The 19,073-nt window shown below is 41.8% G+C and overlaps 1 protein-coding gene across 17 annotated transcripts in view; it reads left to right on the forward strand.

Annotated features, from left to right (window-relative positions):
- SYTL2 (synaptotagmin like 2) overlaps positions 1–19,073 on the forward strand; it is a 117,082-nt gene that overhangs the window by 53,739 nt on the left and 44,270 nt on the right. For 14 of the 17 annotated variants that reach the window (XM_011222438.3, XM_034666190.1, XM_034666191.1 and 11 more), the window contains 2 exons: positions 7,670–7,821; positions 9,635–9,767. In XM_011222438.3, coding sequence (XP_011220740.2) covers positions 7,670–7,821; positions 9,635–9,767 — 285 coding nt within the window. The remainder of the gene's footprint in view (positions 1–7,669; positions 7,822–9,634; positions 9,768–19,073) is intronic. The other 3 variants (XM_011222440.3, XM_034666194.1, XM_011222439.3) reach the window with 2 other exon arrangements.

Below are 19,073 nucleotides of genomic sequence, written 5' to 3' on the forward strand. Positions count from 1 at the left end.
GTTTTAATGTCACATGTATGTATTCATCTATGAAATATTCCAAATGACTAAGATTGAAAAAGAAATTGATTAAACATAGCAGGATTATCGTGTCAGGAAAGACAAAAATGGCACTTAATGAATTTGAGTAATTTCTTATTTTTTGCCACTTAAATGATAAGCCAGAAACCCCCTCCTAATTCAGTACTATCATGGCTACCAGCCTTTCAGGGGGCCATGTGTTTTGTGTGCCTATGGTGCACTGAAAACTTAGCTTGATCAGGGCATTCAGATAGTCGTTTAGACAGGAGCAGATCCAGAGTTGCACAGGGGTGCCTACAAAATGCATTTCAGCCAAACACCAAAAATAAGTAAATAAACAACCTCCTGAAGAGAAATTGAGACTTGTTAAGCTAGGAGGTGCTTTCAACAAGGTGATGGCTGATGCCAGATTTCATGATGTTTGTTCCTGTTCTGCCAAGAGTGAGGTGTCCTGCCTCATCAGGAGAAGTCGCTGCCATTGTGACTGGGTATGGTTCACTGAACCCCAGCAGCGACAGGATCACTCTTCTCTCTTGCCTGACTCAGACTGGGGTGGCTGTGGAGCATTTATTTGTTCTTTAATTTACTCACTGGCCAAACAGTTGTTAGGTATCAGCTCTGTGCCAGGCTTGGTGCTGGGTGCTGGCATGACAAAGGTGATTAAGATGTAGTCCTCACCTTCAGGGAGTTTGCAGAGTTGACAGATTGGTAGGTGAGACAGATGTGCAAATAGATCATTGGAATATGGTTTGGTTAGTGCTGTGGGAGGCTGGGGAAGGGCAAGCTGCTGACCTGTGCCTTGGCAATCAGGGAAGGCTTCCCCTGGGCGGTGGTGCACGAGCTGGATCTGAAGGATAAGGAAGAATGTGCTGCACAGAGAAGTGAGCAGAGATCCTGAGAGACTTCACATATATTGGCCTCTTACCAAGATCCAGGCACTGTTAGGTGCTTTCAAGTAAACACCTCATTTATTTTTTTATTTTTATTTTTTTATGATTTTTTATTATATTATGTTAGTCACCATACAGTACATCCCCGGCTTCCGATGTAAAGCTCGATGATTCATTAGTTGCGTATAACACCCAGTGCACCATGCAATACGTGCCCTCCTTACTACCCATCACCGGTCTATCCCATTCCCCCACCCCCCTTCCCTCTGAGGCCCCCAGTTTGTTTCTCATAGTCCATAGTCTCTCATGTTTCATTCCCCCTTCTGATTACCCCCCTTTTCTTTATCCCTTTCTTCCCCTACCGATCATCCTAGTTCTTATGTTCCATAGATGAGAGAAATCATATGATAATTGTCTTTCTCTGCTTGACTTATTTCACTTAGCATTATCTCCTCCAGTGCCGTCCATGTTGCAGCAAATGTTGAGAATTCGTTCTTTCTGATAGCTGAGTAATATTCCATTGTATATATGGACCACAGCTTCTTAATCCAGTCATCTGTTGAAGGGCATCTCGGCTCCTTCCATGATTTGGCTATTGTGGACAATGCAGCTATGAACATTGGGGTGCATATGGCCCTTCTCTTTACTACGTCTGTATCTTTGGGGTAAACACCCAGTAGTGCAATGGCTGGGTCATAGGGTAGTTCAATTTTTAACTTTTTAAGGGACCTCCACACTGTTTTCCAGAGTGGCTGTACCAACTTGCATTCCCACCAACAATGTAGGAGGGATCCCCTTTCTCCACATCCTCTCCAACAATTGTTGTTTCTTGCCTTGTCTATCTTTGCCATTCTAACTGGCGTAAGGTGGTATCTCAGTGTGGTTTTGATTTGAATTTCCCTGATGGCTAATGATTTTGAACATTTTTTCATGTGTCTGTTAGCCATTTGTATGTCTTCATTGGAAAAGTGTCTGTTCATATCTTCTGCCCATTTTTTAATTTGTTTATTTGTTTCTCGTGTACTGAGTTTGAGAAGTTCTTTGTAGATCTTGGATACCAGTCCTTCATCTGTAGTGTCATTTGCAAATATATTCTCCCATTCCTTAGGCTGCCTCTTAGTTTTTTTGACTGTTTCCTTGGCTTAAACACCTCATTTAATCACCTCAGAAGTATTGCAGAGTAGTTCTGATTTTCCCCTGTCTTTACAAACAAAGAGACTGAAGCTTTGAAGGGTTCAGTAACCTGCCCAGGTAACATATAGGAAGGGTCAGAACTGGGGTTTGAACCTGTATGGGAGAGTCTAAAGCTCATAGTCTTTCTGCCAGGCCTTTCTGCTCAAATGTTTAGGGAGGTCAGAAAGAGCAGTTCAGAGAATAGTAAGAAGTCTAGAGTATTGGCTAGTAGAGTCTGGAGTTAAGTGCTGGAAAATGAACCTGAAAAGGCAACCTGAAGTTAGGTGGTCAGGGGCCTCATATGAAACTCCTTCACTCCACAAGCACTGAATAAAAATCCACTATTTTCCAGAGACACCAAGCAAGGGTATATGGAGTAGAGGCTCTGCCCCTGGGGGCTCACTTTCTAATCAGGGAATGCTGGAAGGACTTCTCTCTTCTGGAATTGGACTCAAACTTGGTCCTTTGGGAGGAGAAGGCAAAAGCTCCATCAACAGCCCATAGGTGATTGTTTGCCCTGCAGAAAGCCTTAGGCAATTGGGAACCATTAGAAATGTTTAATAAGAACCTGTGACCTCTGGTAATTCAAAACCATGAAGTGATAACTGTCTTTGTCAGGATTTGGTGATATTCTGTCATGACACTCTGTGTCCAAGTGTTGTGATTGGATATGTTTGGGATGGAGTCACTTCTTCCTAGGTAATTGGAAGAGGAGAGAAAGTTCCAACAGAGAGTTGGACTCTGGGTAAAAAGATACTCCCCAGACTCACTTAGGAGAGAGGAAATGTACTTGCCAGAATCCCTACTGTTTTCCCCACTCCCAGGTATGCTGGTGTGCAACCCTCACACATGGCCCTGCCACCACCTTGATGTGGCCATCATACATGTTCTCTGCCTAAGACATGTAGATTTGCTACTTTAGGGAGGGTGCATATTAGCTTGAATGGCAATCATGAAACCCTCTTGGACTTCATTACCTTCCAAAAGTTCAAAGTCGGATTAAGGATTTTATACTCCTTTATTCTATGACTATCTTCTAGAGTTTGTGGTTCTCATTTTATTGAGATGGATGGAGAGATGTGAAGTTTAAAAGACTTGTCAAGTAGAGGGTTGGCTGGAAAGATGGCAGACTATGAGGACCCTAAGCCCACCTCATCCCACAGATACAACTAGATAACACTTATGTCTGCATAAATAACCTAGAAGACAATCTGAAGACTGGCAGAACAAATTCCACAACTAAATAGTGGAGAAGAGGCTGCATCAAAAAAGGTAGAAAGGGTAGAAGACCCAGTCTGGGAGTGGGTCCACTGGGGCTCTCTGCAGTGCAGAGGAAGCTGGTGGCACAGAAAGGGGTGAAAAACAGACTTTCACACTGAGGGACCCAGTGGTAGAGGGTGAAAAACTGGAGGATGAATCCCCATAATATTTGCCTTTGAAAGTGAGAGGAGCTGAATTTGTGAGTTCTTTAAAACCAGTCAGACTTAAAGCCTGGAACTTTAAAAATCAGGGGCTCGGCTCTGGGAGAGCCTGGAGGGCATTAGGAAAATGAGTCCCTACCTTTAAAGACACAGCACACTAACAGCCCAAACATACAGCTAGAATCAGCAGTTTGAAAACACTGAGGGAAGACAGGAGGGAGTGATTTGCTCATCTCAGAGCGTGACTTGTGGCTTATAGCTAGGAGAAACAAGAATCCTGGGGCAACCCCTCCAGAAACAAAGGAGCTGACAGGTGCCATTTCCCTCCCCCACATAAACAATGGCCACCTGCAAGAACCAACCTGACGCTTGCCTCACTTGCTTACACAAGGACACACCACCCCATGCTTTGCTGGATCCTCCCTTTTCAGTCACACTTGCCTTAGTCTCAGCACTGTGGACCCTTCTGCAAGAAGACCAGCACAAATCCTACCAACACCATGTCTCCCCACCCAGGCATTGTGTGGGACATCAATTCCAGCTGCAGTGAGGGTAAGTCTCATCTCGCAAGCAGACCACCACACACCTTGTAAAATGTGCCCCACTCCTGCTGGGGACCAAACATTGCCCATGATAGGCAAAGAGAACCTCTGCAGACAACTGGACTGAAGGAAAAAGAGGTCAAGAGTGAATAGCAGGGACACTAACACACCTAGGAGATATTCCCTTTGCTGGACCCTGGGGAATGGGACATGCACTGCAGGGCACTAGAGGACATCTTCTTCATAAGGCTATCATTATTAAGTGCAAGAGCACTTAATAAGAGCAAGAGAAGTAGCTGACTTTCCTAACACAGTGAAATAGGCATATGCACCCTCCCTAAAGTAGCATCGGGGTCCCTGCTCAGTGGGGAGTCTGCTTCCCCCTCTACCCTCTACTTGTGATCTCTCTCTCTCAAATAAATAAATAAAATCTTTTTTAAAAAAATAAGACACCACAAAAAAGAGAACTACAGGCCAATATCTCTCATGAATATAGATGCAAAAAACCTCAACAAAATAGTAGCAAACAAAATCCAACAATACATTAAAAAAATCATACACCATAATCAAGTGAGATTTATTCCTGGCATGCAAGCATGGTTCACTGTTCACAAAACAATCAACATGATATGTCACATCAAAAAGAAAAAGGATAAAACCCATGTAATTTCAGTAGATGCAGAAAAAGCATTAGAGAAAGTATAACATCCATTCATGATAAAAACTTACTGTGACATAGGTCTAGAGGGAACATACCTCAACATAATAAAGGCCTTATATGAAAAACCCACAGCCAACATAACACTCAATGGTGAAAAACTGAGAACTTTTTCCCTAAGGTCAGGAACAAGACAAGCATGCCCACTAGCAGTATTTGTTATTTAACATAGTACTGGACGTCCTAACCAGAGCAATTAGACAATATAAAGGCATCCACGTTGGTAAGGAGTAAGTAAAACTGACACTATTTGCAAATGACATGATACTGTATATACAAAACTGCTAGAATTGATAAATGAGTTCAGTAAAGTCATAGGACACAAAATCAATATACAGAAATCTGTTTCTTCCTATACACTAATAATGAAGCAGCAGAAAGAGAAATTAAGAAAACAATCCCATTTACAGTTGCACCAAAAAAACAATAAAATAGCTAGGAATAAATTTAACCAAACAGGTGAAAGACCTGTACTCTGAGAACTATAAAACCCTGATGAAAGAAATTCAAGACAACTCAACGAAATGGAAAGATGTTCCATGCTCATGGGTTGGAAATATAAAGATTGTTAAAATGTCTATACTACTCAAAGCAATCTACATATTTAATGTAATCTCTCTAAAATACAACAGCATTTTTTGCAGAACTATAACAAACAATCCTAAAATTTGTATGGAACCACAAAAGACCTCAACTAGGCAAAGCAATCTTGGAAAAGAAAAACAGAACTTGTGGTATCACAATTCCAAATTTCGAGTTATATTACAAAGTAGTAATAATTTAAACAGTATTATACTGTCATAAAACTAGACACCTAGATCAGTGGAATAGAACAGAAATCCAAAACCAAACTCACAGTTATATGGTTAATTAATCTTCAACAAAGGAAAAATGAATATCCAATGGGAAAAAGACTTTTCAGCATATGGTGTTGGGAAAACTAGACAACCACATGCAAAGTAATGACACTATCACTTTCTTACACCATACACAAAAATAAACTCAAAATGGATTAAAAGACCTAAATGTGAGATCTGAAATCATCAAAATCCTTGAGGAGAGCACAGGCAGTAATATCTCTGACATTGGCCATAGCAGCATTTTTCTAGGTATGTTTCCTGAGATGAAAGAAATAAGAGCAAAAATAAACTGTTGGGACTACATTAAAAAAAAAAGTTTATGCACAGTGAAGGAAACAACAAAACTAAAAGGCAACCTATGAAATGAGAGAAGATATTTGCAAATGACATAAAGGGTTAGTATCCAAAATATATAAAGAACTGATAGAACTAACCACCTCAAAAAACAAATACTCCAATTTAAAAACGGGCAAAAGACATGAACAGACATTTCTCCAAAGAAGACATACAGATGGGCAACAGACACATGAAAAGATGTTCAACATCACTCATCATCAGGGAAATGCAAATCAAACCTACAATGAGATATCACCTCACACCTGTCTGACTGGTGAAAATTGAAACACAAGAAACATCAAGTATTGGTGAAGTTATGGAGAAAAAGAAATCCTCTTGCACTGTTGGTGGAAATCCAACTGGTACAGCCACTATGGAAAACAGTATGGAGGTTCCTCAAAAAATTAAAAATAGAACTACCCTACAACCCAGTAATTGCATTACTAAATATTTACCCAAAAAGTACAAAAACACTAAATCTAAAGGATATGTGTATCCCTATGTTTGTAACAGCATTATTTACAATTGCTAAGCTATGGAGCAGCCCAGGTATCCATTGGTAGATGAATGGATACAGAAGAAGTGGTAAATATATACAATGGAATATTATTCAGCCATAAAAAGAATGAAATCTTGCCATTTGCAACATGAAGAGCTAGAGAGTATAACGCTAAGTGGATTAAGTCAGAGAAAAAAAATGCCATATGTTCTCACTCGCATGTGGAATTTATAAACAAATGAAATGAGCAGAGAAAAAAGAGAGAGAAACCAAGACACAAACTCTTAACTATAGAGAATAAATTGATGGTTACCAGAGGGGGTGTGGGAGGGATGGTGAAAATAGGGGATGGGGATTGAAGTGTACACTTATCATGATGGGGAAGAGAAAAAAGACAACACCACCTGTCAAGTAGAACAGTGCTTTTTAAGTGAGTGTAAATTAGGGAGATTTTAGGGCTGTATTTGTTTTGTTCAGCAGGTGTTAGCTTTTCAGTGAGCATGAATGGTTGTGGAACACTTGAAAGCAGTAATTGTACAATCAGAATTTGCCTCTGCCTCTACTCCCCAGCCCTCTACTTGCATAAATTTGATCTTGCTTGCCTCCAGCCTGCTTTTTCAGTACTCACTTCCCTGGCATTAAGAACTAGGGACATCATTCATTCCCCCACCCCCAGAGAGTCTCTGATAAACGCATTTCACCAAAACGGAGAGGTCTGATGAACTTAAAACTCCTCCACCAGATGTTCATTGGGTTTTAGGTGCTAGGAATTGGCAAAGCGCAGTTTTACATGCATTGCTAATTTAATCTTCAACGCAATCCCATGGAGTAGATTACTATGATGAACCTCTTTTTACAGATAAAAGGACCGAGACTTAGAGACACTTAATAGACCATCTTTCCCTGGGGTATTTGCATTTAAACGGTGGACACAGAAGACTGCAGCCAAAAAGTGAATCTGGTTTGAGAAATTCCAGGCACCATGTGGAGGTCATGGATGAAGTCTTTGATTTTTAAAAAATGTTAGCCTTGTCTTTCCTGACTTTTCAATCAAAGAGGAATTTCTTGGTCATCTAGGAGGCTTGTGGGGTCTTCTAAAATATTGAGAGCTTTATTTGTATGTTTACCAATTTCCTTAGGCACTATTCCATTTGAACTCATTTATTTACTGTGGGCTCTCAGCAAAATAAAGCTCTTTTCCTTTTGTAGACATTTGCCTGAAAAAATTAAGGATGACAAACAGTTGAAGAATATGAGTGGTCAATGGTTTTATGAAGCCAAGGCAAAAAGGCACAGAGACAGAATTCATGGTGCAGATATCATCAGAGCGTCCATGAGAAAGAAGAAGCTCCAGGTAGCAGGTGAGTTGATTTGGCTAGGACATTTTGAGCCAGCATTTGATTGGGAAGGCATTGCCAGGAGACAGGAAGGATGTTAGAATCAGTACTGCAGTCTGCTGAGGGAAGTCATTTAGAGGTGCTCTTTGCATAATGTGTAGTCCTCCAGCTCAAAATCTTCTTGCCCTGGATTCAGATAAGGCAGGGCCAAGGGACTCAGGGTAATTTAGAAAAACATAGGAAGCCCTTTAGATACTGTGTTGAGTTGTAGTAGTATAGACAGTTGGGATTTATAAGGCATTTACCCCCTTCATTCCTTTGGCCTTTAACTCTGAAAATTCAGAACCATTTCCTCTGAGGAGGATGACAGGAAGAGATTAGCTTCCCTTTCCACATCTGGTATGTCTTTAATCAACCAAGTATATCATTTAAGGGACTGTAAAGACAGTATTTTGAGGGCTTCTTTAGAATTCTGTTGGATTTATTAAATATGTGTGGTGTGCCTTCGCTTTCACTCTGAGCTAGGCAGTGTAAACTTTTACCCCTGAGAACAGCCCCTGTCTAGATCTAGCCTGTACCCAATAAGGAAAATAACTGTCACCTTTTGAACATTTCATACGTGATAGGTATTTGCTCTCTATTATTTGCAACTATAGCAGCAATCTTGTAAGGTAGGTATTCTTATCCCCGTTCTACATATGAGACATGTAAAATCAGAGAAGTGAAGTTACTTGTCCAAGGTTGTATCATTGGCAAATGGCAGAGCTGGGATTTTGTTCTTTCTGACACACCCCTTGCAAATAAGGGGTAATGTTTAGTGTGTGCCATGCACTGCTCACATCCCTCTTGATTTTCAAAACCATCTAGGCCTTCAGAAATCTTGGGAGGTATGGGTTAGTACTGTGGATTCTATTTTGCAATTGAAGAAAGTAGACTTCTGTGTAAAGAGACCTGTGGGGAATACCACCCTGGAATTTAAGTATTTGGAAACCGGGAGTCCTTGTGTTGCTTCATCTTAACATCAATGTATAAGCATTCCTGGCAATTACTGGCACTGGGGTCGAAAGCAAGTTTCCTGAACTTTTTGATCCTCAATTTCCAAATCTCTAAACTTGGAATATAGCACCTTCCTCACAAGGTAATGCATACAAAAAACAACACTGTGCCCAGCACTTAGCATAATTACTTAATGCTAATTATTTGAGAGGTGCTGGTAAAGAGTCCTGGGTGTTCAGAGGTGAGAAGAAGTGATTTTCTAAAGAGGGAGCATGGAGGTTTTATGGGGGGGGCCTTAGCATCTGAGCTGGGTATTGAGGATTATGTAGATTTTGGATGTGTAGAGACTGTGGGAAGGAAGAGGCAGTGGAGAGGAACATTCCAGACTAGAAGCATTTGTTCCCATTTGGATCCCGGAGCCCAGCCTCAAGTTGGGCACATTGTTGACATTCAGTAAATGCTTGGTAATGATGGTGTCTCTGTTCCAATGAGAACTAGCTGCCCTGAGTGTCCCCTGGCCATACATATTTAGTCCTGACCCCAATTCAGGTGAAATTCACCTAGAGGTGGTCACTATTTCGCTGGAGTGGTCTCTGGAGTTACCTGGACATTTAAAGGTCCACTCATACTCTCAGGAGATTCTGCTTGGGGGAAGCTAACATCAGATATAATTTTGCAGATATAATTCTGACCCTGGGGACTCAGACTCATGAGTGACTGCCTTGGCAATCTAGGAAGACCTGAAGCTGAGGTTTGAGCTTCAGTGATAAGAGCTACTAGGAGACTTAGAAGTCATGGAGGTGAGAGATGACCTTCCTATCTTGACTGTTTCTTCTTTCAGCAGAGCAGAATAAGGACAGAGCAAACGAGGCAAAGGAAAGTTGGGTGAATAACATCAACAAACATGCTTTCCTCCCCCCAGAGCTAACTGGTGCTGTGGAAGAGCCAGAAGATGTAGCCCCAACGAGCCCAAGGTAAGACAGAGCTCACAAGGACAGTCACTGCATGTGGGATTCATGGCTCGGTGTGCTATGAGCACAAACACCAGACTAATCTCACAGGCACTGTGAAATATGTATGAGAGAATTCTGGGCCTTGACGTGGACGGAGCCTGAAAAATACTCTTTCCCAGCTTCCAGAATTTCTAATAAATCTGAGTGTTAAGTAAAACTAAAATGTTAAGTGGAGGTTTCTTCCAGCACCAATAATAGCTGGTTTTTATTTGTATTCATGATTTTATCTTAGAGTAGAATGAAGAGGTACTTCAAAATAAATATAGTCACTTCAGGGGAGAGGTGAATTATGACCAAATTGTCATAACTTGGTGTGATAGAAGAAGCTCAAGCATGGGCACTAGACATGAATTCAAATCCTAAATATGCCGTTTATTAGCCATTTGATGATGGCTTTTCTTAACTATAGATAGGAATGATAATGTATACCTGGAAGGGCTGTAGTGAGAATTAGTGATAACATATGCAGAATACCTGACACATAGTAGGTGCTTAGTAAATGCCTCTTCAGGATGCAGGTTGTCCTCAATATTTCAGTCTTGATTTTGTTGGTGTTTTCCATACCTGTTACCATCTGATCAAAGTGTACATTTGTGTGTTCTTCCTAAGAAATACCTGATTGTGGAGCTATACTGCCACAGATGTTTTGATGGTTTGCTTTTAGGTATTTAAGGATCTTCCCATTGGTGTTCATCCCTTGGAAGTGTAGCTGCTACCCTTTGGTGGGAAGGCAGTTGCATTTTATCTGTAGCTCCTTAGTGAAGACAATTTAATTCAGAGTCTCCAACAGAGCTGAAGTTGACAAATTTGCTGATGGCACAATCACCAAGTCAGGTGCCAAGTCTGAGGCACCTGCAGAACAGTGATGTTTCCAGCATAGCTTACAGGTGAGGGAGAAGGTCTGTAATATAGGCATGAATAGGAATTTCAGAGCCAAATATGAGTAAAGTTATATCACATGGATAGTGGCATACTGATTCTGTTAAGGTACCCATTGTCTATTTCCCTATTGTAGAGGACTCACTTTGTTTTCCATGGGTGGTAGACTGGACTGCTTCCCCTCTGGGATGATTTGTAATGTCCTGTTAAGTCTGTAGAGGCCATGTTGGTTAGAAGTTAAACAATAAGTAGCCACTAAATTGATTTTGTGACCTTGCACTAGAAGTGACTTAAATTCTTGGGCCTTTGGTTCCTCAATTGTAAAATGGCATGATAATGATTTGCCAGAAGAATTATTGAGAATTTAATTAGGTAGTAAATGTAGAATTCTTACCATGGTCCATAGCACAGAGTAGGCATTCAGTGAATGGAAGTAGGGGCTCTCACAGAGAGTGAGAGCCTAGCCCTACCGTCTCCCCTTGGTGACTCCTCATTCACCAGCAGTACCCCTAATGGGATAAAGGATTGCCTTCCATAGGGAAAGATGAGACCTTAAGTATTATAAACTCCAGGAGTGAGAATGCAGTCATTTAGAATCACCATCAAGGAGCTGGCAGCAGTTCCTAAGAGCTAGTTTGACAGCGGACGGGGGCACCAGAACACTGACTGACTAGGGGAGGTGGGTACAAGTCCCATAGAAGGGGAAAGAAGATTTGGAGGTATCAGAAGACCAACTTAGCTCACTGCACAGTTTTCTCTGGGTCAGACTTCCTGTCCTCCCAAGAACTCATTTCATCTCAAAGGGCCTGGGGGACAGAGGCACCCCTGCCCTCCTAGTCCAGCTCATTTTCTTCATGACCTCAGGCAGGCTGGTGGCTGTATCTCCCCTCTTCCTCAATTTGAGGCTACTAATACAGCTTCCACAATTCATGTCTGCATTATTTCCTGCATTCCTTGTGTGACCTCAGACGAGTCTTTCTGGTCTCATCTGTAAATCAGAGCAGAGCTGCCTCACCAGGATATGATGAGATTAAATGAAATGAGATGTGGGAACCACTTAGTATTTCACAGGAAGAAAGAAAATTGGCAATTTCCAGTGGCTTTATAATTATGTTATTGTAACATAGATGAGGTACGGTCGAGAAGGCAAGAATAAAAATGTCAGATGTGTCTAGTCGGCTTCGCTCATTACGTGACCTGGGTGGTAATCATACAGAACTGCGGAAGGCGCTGTTGTATACTTCCTCCTTCCCGTGTTAGAAACTACCACTTGACTCAGTATCAGGTTCTTACGGTGTTTCTCACCTATACTTTAACCTTTGGGAACTGGGTGTGTTAAGTGTATTTTGGGGCCTGTGCTTTTAGAGGAATTGAACTTCAATAAAATGACTCAGTACCTGTCAATATTTTCTTAGCCCGGAGTCAGGTGTCCGGGAGTATTGTGAGGCAACAGTGACTAGATATTGCAGTTTCCTTTTCTTTTTTTTTTTTAATGTACTTTTTTTTTTTAAAGATTTTATTTATTTATTTGACAGAGAGAGAAGCAGCCAGAGAGAGAAGGAATACAAGCAGGGGGAGTGGGAGAGGAAGAGGCAGGCACCCAGCGGAGGAGCCTGATGTGGGCCTCCATCCCAGGACTCTGGGATCACGCCCTGGGCCGAAGGCAGACACTCAACAACTGAGCCACCCAGGTGCCCCTAGATCTTGCAGTTTCTGAAAGAGTTTTTCTTTTTTACTTTTTTTAAAATTTAAATTCAATTAGCCAACATATAGTACATTGTTAGTTTCAGGTGTAGTGCTCAATAATTCATCAGTTGGTTATAACACCCATTGCTCATTATATCACACACCCTCTTTAATGCCCATCACCCAGTTACCCCAACCCCCACCCACTTCCCCTCCAGCAACCCTCAGTTTGTTTCTCATCGTTAAGAGTCTCTCATGGTTTTCCTCCCTCTCTGATGACTTCCCACTCAGTTTTTCCTCCCTTCCCTTATGATCCTCTGCACGGAACTGAAAGGCATTATGCTAAGTGAAATAAGTCTATCGGAGAAAGATAATTATCATATGGTTTCACTTATATGTGGAATATATGAAGGAGTGTTTCTATTAGGCTCTGTGGCAAGATTCCTTCTTTCTGTACGTATAATTCTGTACGGTCCTGCCTGGGAAGAATTGAAATGCTGTGATGCCCGGCATGAACTCAGCCACCATCCTGTACCTGCGTTCTGTCACAACTCATCTTTGTTTGCACCTGTCACATGAGGAAGCAGAGAGAGGTTTGATGAACAAAGGAGCAGAGACTGAGGTTTTCTTTAGAGTGGAAAGAGAAAACTCCAAATGCTCACAGTTCCAGTGCTGGTTGCTAAATTTTAACTGGGCTGTGTTGGCACAAACGTGGTAAAAGACTGGGGTTTTGGTTTCCTTAAAAAATGTGTATTTCTAGTCGTCACAGATTGGTACCTTTTATAAAATATAACAAAAATGAAATATAGAAAACAACAAAGGCATGCAAAATATAAACCCCTGATCATGTGCTGAGATGTCTCAGCAAATTGCTATAAGTGATTCTAAATACATACTCTTGATTTCTGTATTTAGCTCATTATGAGCCAGTAACAAGCAATTCTCAGACTGGCACTGGTCCATGAACCACACCTTGTAGCACATTGTGTCCTTTTCACAATAATCCATAGGGCATGGCTGAACCAAGGTGGGGAATACACAGTGAAGATGGGAGAAGCTTTTCCCATGGGGGTCAGGACCTTGCCTATAAGGGAGGTATAACATGTTTTGACTGTAGAGGGAGACTTGCTCTGGGAGGAGGAGCAAGAGATAGTTGTATGTAGGGCAGTTCCTTTGTTACTTGAGATCACATGTTTTGTGAAACAAGATTAGACACCCTGGGCAAAATTGACAGTCTAGTAGCCTCTCAACTGACAAGGGCCTTGGATGTCCCCAGTGTTGGTGCTTTTTTTGGTCTGAAGGAACCTGGAAGCAGACTGGCCTTGTAGTTTCTCTGCCTCTCTCTAACTTCTTCCTTGAAGACTGCCTCTCTGAGGACTGGTCTCTGTGGTAGCTTATATTGTCTTAGCTCTGTGGCCTCACATGGGGCCAGAACTCTAAAAAAAATGATAGTTTCTCAAGTGTGTTCCAAGCTTCCCAATTTCCTCTTTCTGGTTCCTCTTCCCATGCCCTTCCTCTCCCACATCCCTTAGTTGCCCGATAGCCCCTTGTTTCTCCTTTAAAGGATCTAACATGCATTCCACTTTAAGAAATACTTGACTTCTTAATAACTTAATCCTGTATGGATGACAATGTTGAGCTTCTTGTCTTTTCTCAATGGTCACCCTATTAAACATGAGTCTGAGCATGTTTAAGGGATCCTAACACACAGCCCATCTGGTGTGTAATATGGACGAAGGCATTTCAATGAAAGGAATCAGAGGTCTGTCATGTGCCTGTCTCCCACACTGTGCAGACTTCCTGCCAAGAGGACTTAGAGTTCCTTATAGTTTCTAAAGATTAAAGAATTACGTTTCTAATACAGAAAGGTCAGAGCCTTCAACCAAGGGAAGCAAGGTGTTTGGTGCAGAGAGGACTATGTTAGGGGCAGTGGGCATCTCAGTGCCCTGGTATCACACCAGGGAGGTGGTCGTGTACTCTGACTCTATACAGACCAGCCCTGGTGATAGATGTCATTAGTCAAAGGTCAGTGACCACTGTTGCTGGAACAAAATTAGCAGGGGGTGATGTGAGCCAGCCTGAACTACAGGCAGAAGAGTTCAGAAAGGCCAGAAGAAAGGCAGTTGCAAGAGTAGGATATGGAGAAAAATAAGAAAGAGAAATAGGTGTGAATGGTTAGAATGGAACAATTAACCCATAGGTTGATTGGGCAACTCAGGCTACTTCTTGGAAATAAAGTGTTTAAATGTCTTTGTTTGCAGTTGAATGGAAACACTGGTTTAATATCTTGCTAGCACCCAATAAAATAAATCATTCTGTTGGGTTACTAATTCATTTTTCATTCAACCATTTATTCAGTCAGTCAGTAATTATGACGTGTTTATTGTATACAAAATGGTAGCTAGGAATTCAAAAATGAGCAACATATGGTTCCTGTCCTTAGGGAACTTATTGTTTGCAAAAGGGGCTAACATGTATAATCATGAATTGTGATGTGGTATGATAAGTATAATTAAAAAGCTGTGGGAACACAGAGGCAGAGCACTGACCGCTTCCAGGGTCAATGGGAAGGATTGTCAGGGAAGCTTCTAGAGATAGTTGTATGTGGGGCAGTTCTTGAAAGATGAGAAGGATTATGGCAGGTAGACATGGGGAGAGGACAGTACAGGCAGAGGGGATGACATGGGGGTCTGGCATGTTGGAGACGTGGAAGGGGTCTAGTCTGGTGGGTATGCTGTGTGAGTGGTGGGCAGTCAGGCTGGAGGAAGAGGCTGGGCCCGGATTGTCAAGGGCTTTGAGTGTTGGCCAAAAGGCTGGACTTTTTCCTTAAGTCACCAGAAGGCATTACATGACTTTTTGATCAGGTTTACTTTTTGAAGTGATCATTCTGCTAACTTTGTGGAAGATGGGGTGAAACAGTTCAATTAGAACATTGTAACAGAAGCTTAGGTGAGAGATGGTAAGAACCTAACAAAGGAAATGCAGAAAAGAGAAAACATATGGTGGAGTTTTAGAAATGAAATTAGAAGAAATTTGAAGGGTTAGTAGGACATAGATACCTGATAATCTATAAAGGATACGTGGGTCACTTGATGAGAAGTTCTCAACTGTGACCTGTAGGTCAGAACTGCCTGAGGGACTTCTAAAAATCCAGATTCCCAGGGCTGAGTGTCCATGCATTTCTTTCTCAATGTCGAGGATGTGGGTATTATTCACCACTGTGTCCCAAGCAGCTAACACATGGTAGGTACTCAGGAACAAGTACCTGTGAAATGAATGAATGAATGAATGCAGCACCCTGTCTTATTGTCCTTCAGCACACTTCTCATTATGTGACATCATGTTCTATATTTATTGTGTGTATGTATTGTCCCTTCCCCCCAGATCCATGAGGAAAAGGACTTTTTGTTTATTGCTATATTTTGTTTGGTTCACTGCACTATTCCTAACACCTACAACAGTACCCAACAAGTGTCTTGTGGAATGCATGAATGAATGAAAACTAGATGGAGAATGAGAGTCCAACCAATTGAATGAAAATAGTTGATGAGATAATTATGAAATAAAGAATAACAGTGAATGAGGGTTAATGAACAAACAAATGAATGAGTAAATGAATGATTGAATGAAGTGGTTTGCAACTCAGGACATGAGTAGAAAGAGGAGAAGGGGGAAATTTAAACTCCAAGAACAGGACTGACAACCTGCAGACTTCACTGTGGTGCATTACTGAGAATCTCCAAGTTCAGCAGTACCACCGTGAGCTCCGGTGATCACAGAGGTGGAAGAGAACAGGAGGGCTAGTCTTACATTTGGACAACCACAAGACTGGGAGGGGCACTCAGGATAGAGAACTGGAAGGCACGGAGGCAGGAGGGAGCTTGGCTGCTCCAGAGGTTTGTGATGTCCATTAGTCAAAAACATCCCTAGAGAACGAATGTCTCCAAAATGAGTTCAGGGAGAACAAGGTAAAGCCTTCATGGCAGTATTTCTTTCCATGGCATCAACACTTCTCTGATGACGTGGAAGGAAGGAATGAGTTTTCTTACAAGGGAAGCCGTGCATCCTCACTTCACTTTGTTTTAGGTGGAATTAAAACACTGTTTTGTTGTAAAAGTTGTCGTAATGAACAAAAACACTAGTCTTTAAGCTTCACTGCCTGTGCTTCAGTGATACCTGTGCCACCGATCTCCCTCTTACCCCTGCTGAATGGAGACCAAGCAATTAAAACCATGTCTTTATTTTTATTTTTTTTTNTCACTTTGTTTTAGGTGGAATTAAAACACTGTTTTGTTGTAAAAGTTGTCGTAATGAACAAAAACACTAGTCTTTAAGCTTCACTGCCTGTGCTTCAGTGATACCTGTACCACCGATCTCCCTCTTACCCCTGCTGAATGGAGACCAAGCAATTAAACCATGTCTTTAATTCTGAAGTAGTATTATTTTTTCTGCTAATGTTCTTGTTCCTGGAAGCCTTTTGTTTCTTTCTCTCGCAATCTCAATTTCTCTCTTTCTCCCCCCCCCACCATCTCTATGTTGCAAAAGGATTAGCTTTTTATTTCTATCCCTTCAATAATAAAATCAATGTGAGNTAATGCCGGGATCACGCCCTGAGCCGAAGGCAGACGCTTAACCGCTGTGCCACCCAGGCGCCCCAAAACCATGTCTTTAATTCTGAAGTAGTATTATTTTTTCTGCTAATGTTCTTGTTCCTGGAAGGCTTTTGTTTCTTTCTCTCTCAATCTCAATCTCTCTCTTTCTCCCCCCCACCATCTCTATGTTGCAAAAGGATTAGCTTTTTATTTCTATCCCCTCAATAATAAAATCAATGTGAAGCACTTGGCTTCCTCCCAAAGGCAAGGTAGAGAGGAGCCGATCTATGGCCAGTGCATTTGCTCTTTTGTCCTTGGATATATCGCATATCCAGTGATGTGACCATTTCATTTCTTAGAGGCCTGCCCCAAAGAACGACTTTTGTGGAGCTCTTTAAAACAATCTTTCTTAATCCTATAGGATCTTGGATTTACCCAGCTCACTTATGGTAGAAATAGTTTCATTGTGACATCCGAGTGTCTTACACGTGGCTGAGTATGTGCGTGTGAGAAAAATTATAGTGTGCAGTGTGGTGGCCCCAGAGAAGTCATGTTTTACTTAAGAAAATACTGACTTGAAAGGCTTGGTCCCGCATATTTTCTAATTTACTTCCCGCACTTTATCCCTGAGTCATTTTTCTTGTTTATTCATGTGTTGGAGCTTCACTGAGTGTAACACAGGCCAGCACGGTGTTGGGCGCTGGGGGTATGATAAAACACTCGCTTCCAAGGAACTCACCGTCCAAAGAGAGAGGTCAACAACAACACGTGAAAAAAGGCACTTGCAAAATTTGCTTCTGATTCAGCACTGTTAATATTTAAGCTGTAAAATGCCTCAAAAGAAGGCGTAAGATATCTGCTGTTATTTTTAACTTTTTTCAAGAGAAAGGCCAGTGAAGATTCAAAAGCTTTTAAAAGTTGCTTTCGTGTGCTTAGGAGCACTTTAGGGCTGGACGCAGAAGCCAATGGAGCGTCCAGCTGCCTGTGTGGTGTGATCGGAAGCCCCACCTCTTTCTGCAGTGTCCCTGCAACAGGACCTAACATGACTATTCTTTAGAGTTCAGTCTTCAGAGACTCGGGTTAAAATGCAGATACTTTGAACCCTAAAGCCAATATCATAATTTAATACTTTAATAATTCTTTTAACAAAGTAAACACATTTTGTCCAAGTGTTCCTTCTGGTATTGCAGGTAGTTTTTGAAGGGTTCCTGAGGGAAGAAGTACAAGCACAGAGTGTGGAATTTGGCTTGCTACAGTTTAAAAAGCTCATCTTGTGGAATGTATTGAATATCTTTTATATGCAGGACACAAGCTACTGCCCCCGAGAGGGATTCCAAGAAACAAAGACACAGTATCTGGCTATAAAGAGACTATACTCTCTTAGGAAAAATTATGCATCTGTATGTAAATATCTGATCACATGATAGCAAATAGTGCCAGGCAGAGAGCAAATTCCTAATCCAAAGTACCAAGGAAATGTGCCCTAAGATTGGAGACAAGGAGACCCACTTCCAGCTGGGCTGATAGAGGAGCAGCATCCCAGGGTGGTGAGATTTGGCCTGGGCCTGGGGATGACAGCAAGGATTTGGGCAGAGAGCACAGAAAACATGCCAGGGCAGGGCTGGGTGATAGGCTGAGTGCAGATAGTAACCAGTCAAAGGAGTTTTGGGGATAGTGAGTAGACAGATGCCTTTGTTTGGCATGAAGGGTCTACAGGAAGGAAGAGTGGGAAAATATGTTAGGTAGATAGTGGAGGACCTCCAGTTCCTTCCTGACAAGTTCAGACTTCATTCCACAGGTCTTGGGGATCCAGGGAAAGGAAACGAGCAGAAGAGCAACATGGTCAAAGTTGTCTTTGAGACCATCCCAGCTTAGAGGCGGAATGTTGTATGGATGAGAGGAGTGGAACTTGAGAATCAGGAGGTCAGATGTGAAGCTAATTGGGCTGACAAATTCAGGAGGTGACAGTACAGGTGGAAAGGAAGTGACAGATGTGAGAGTCACTGAGAAGGAGGAATCACCTCAACCTCAGTCCTCTTGCTGTGAACCACTGCTTTACTAATGTGAGAAGTCAGAGGTAGGATAGACTAGCCATGAGCGTGACTGTCTT

The sequence above is a fragment of the Ailuropoda melanoleuca genome, chromosome 8 (genome assembly GCF_002007445.2).
Source record: "Ailuropoda melanoleuca isolate Jingjing chromosome 8, ASM200744v2, whole genome shotgun sequence".
Classification (NCBI taxonomy): Eukaryota; Metazoa; Chordata; class Mammalia; order Carnivora; family Ursidae; genus Ailuropoda; species Ailuropoda melanoleuca.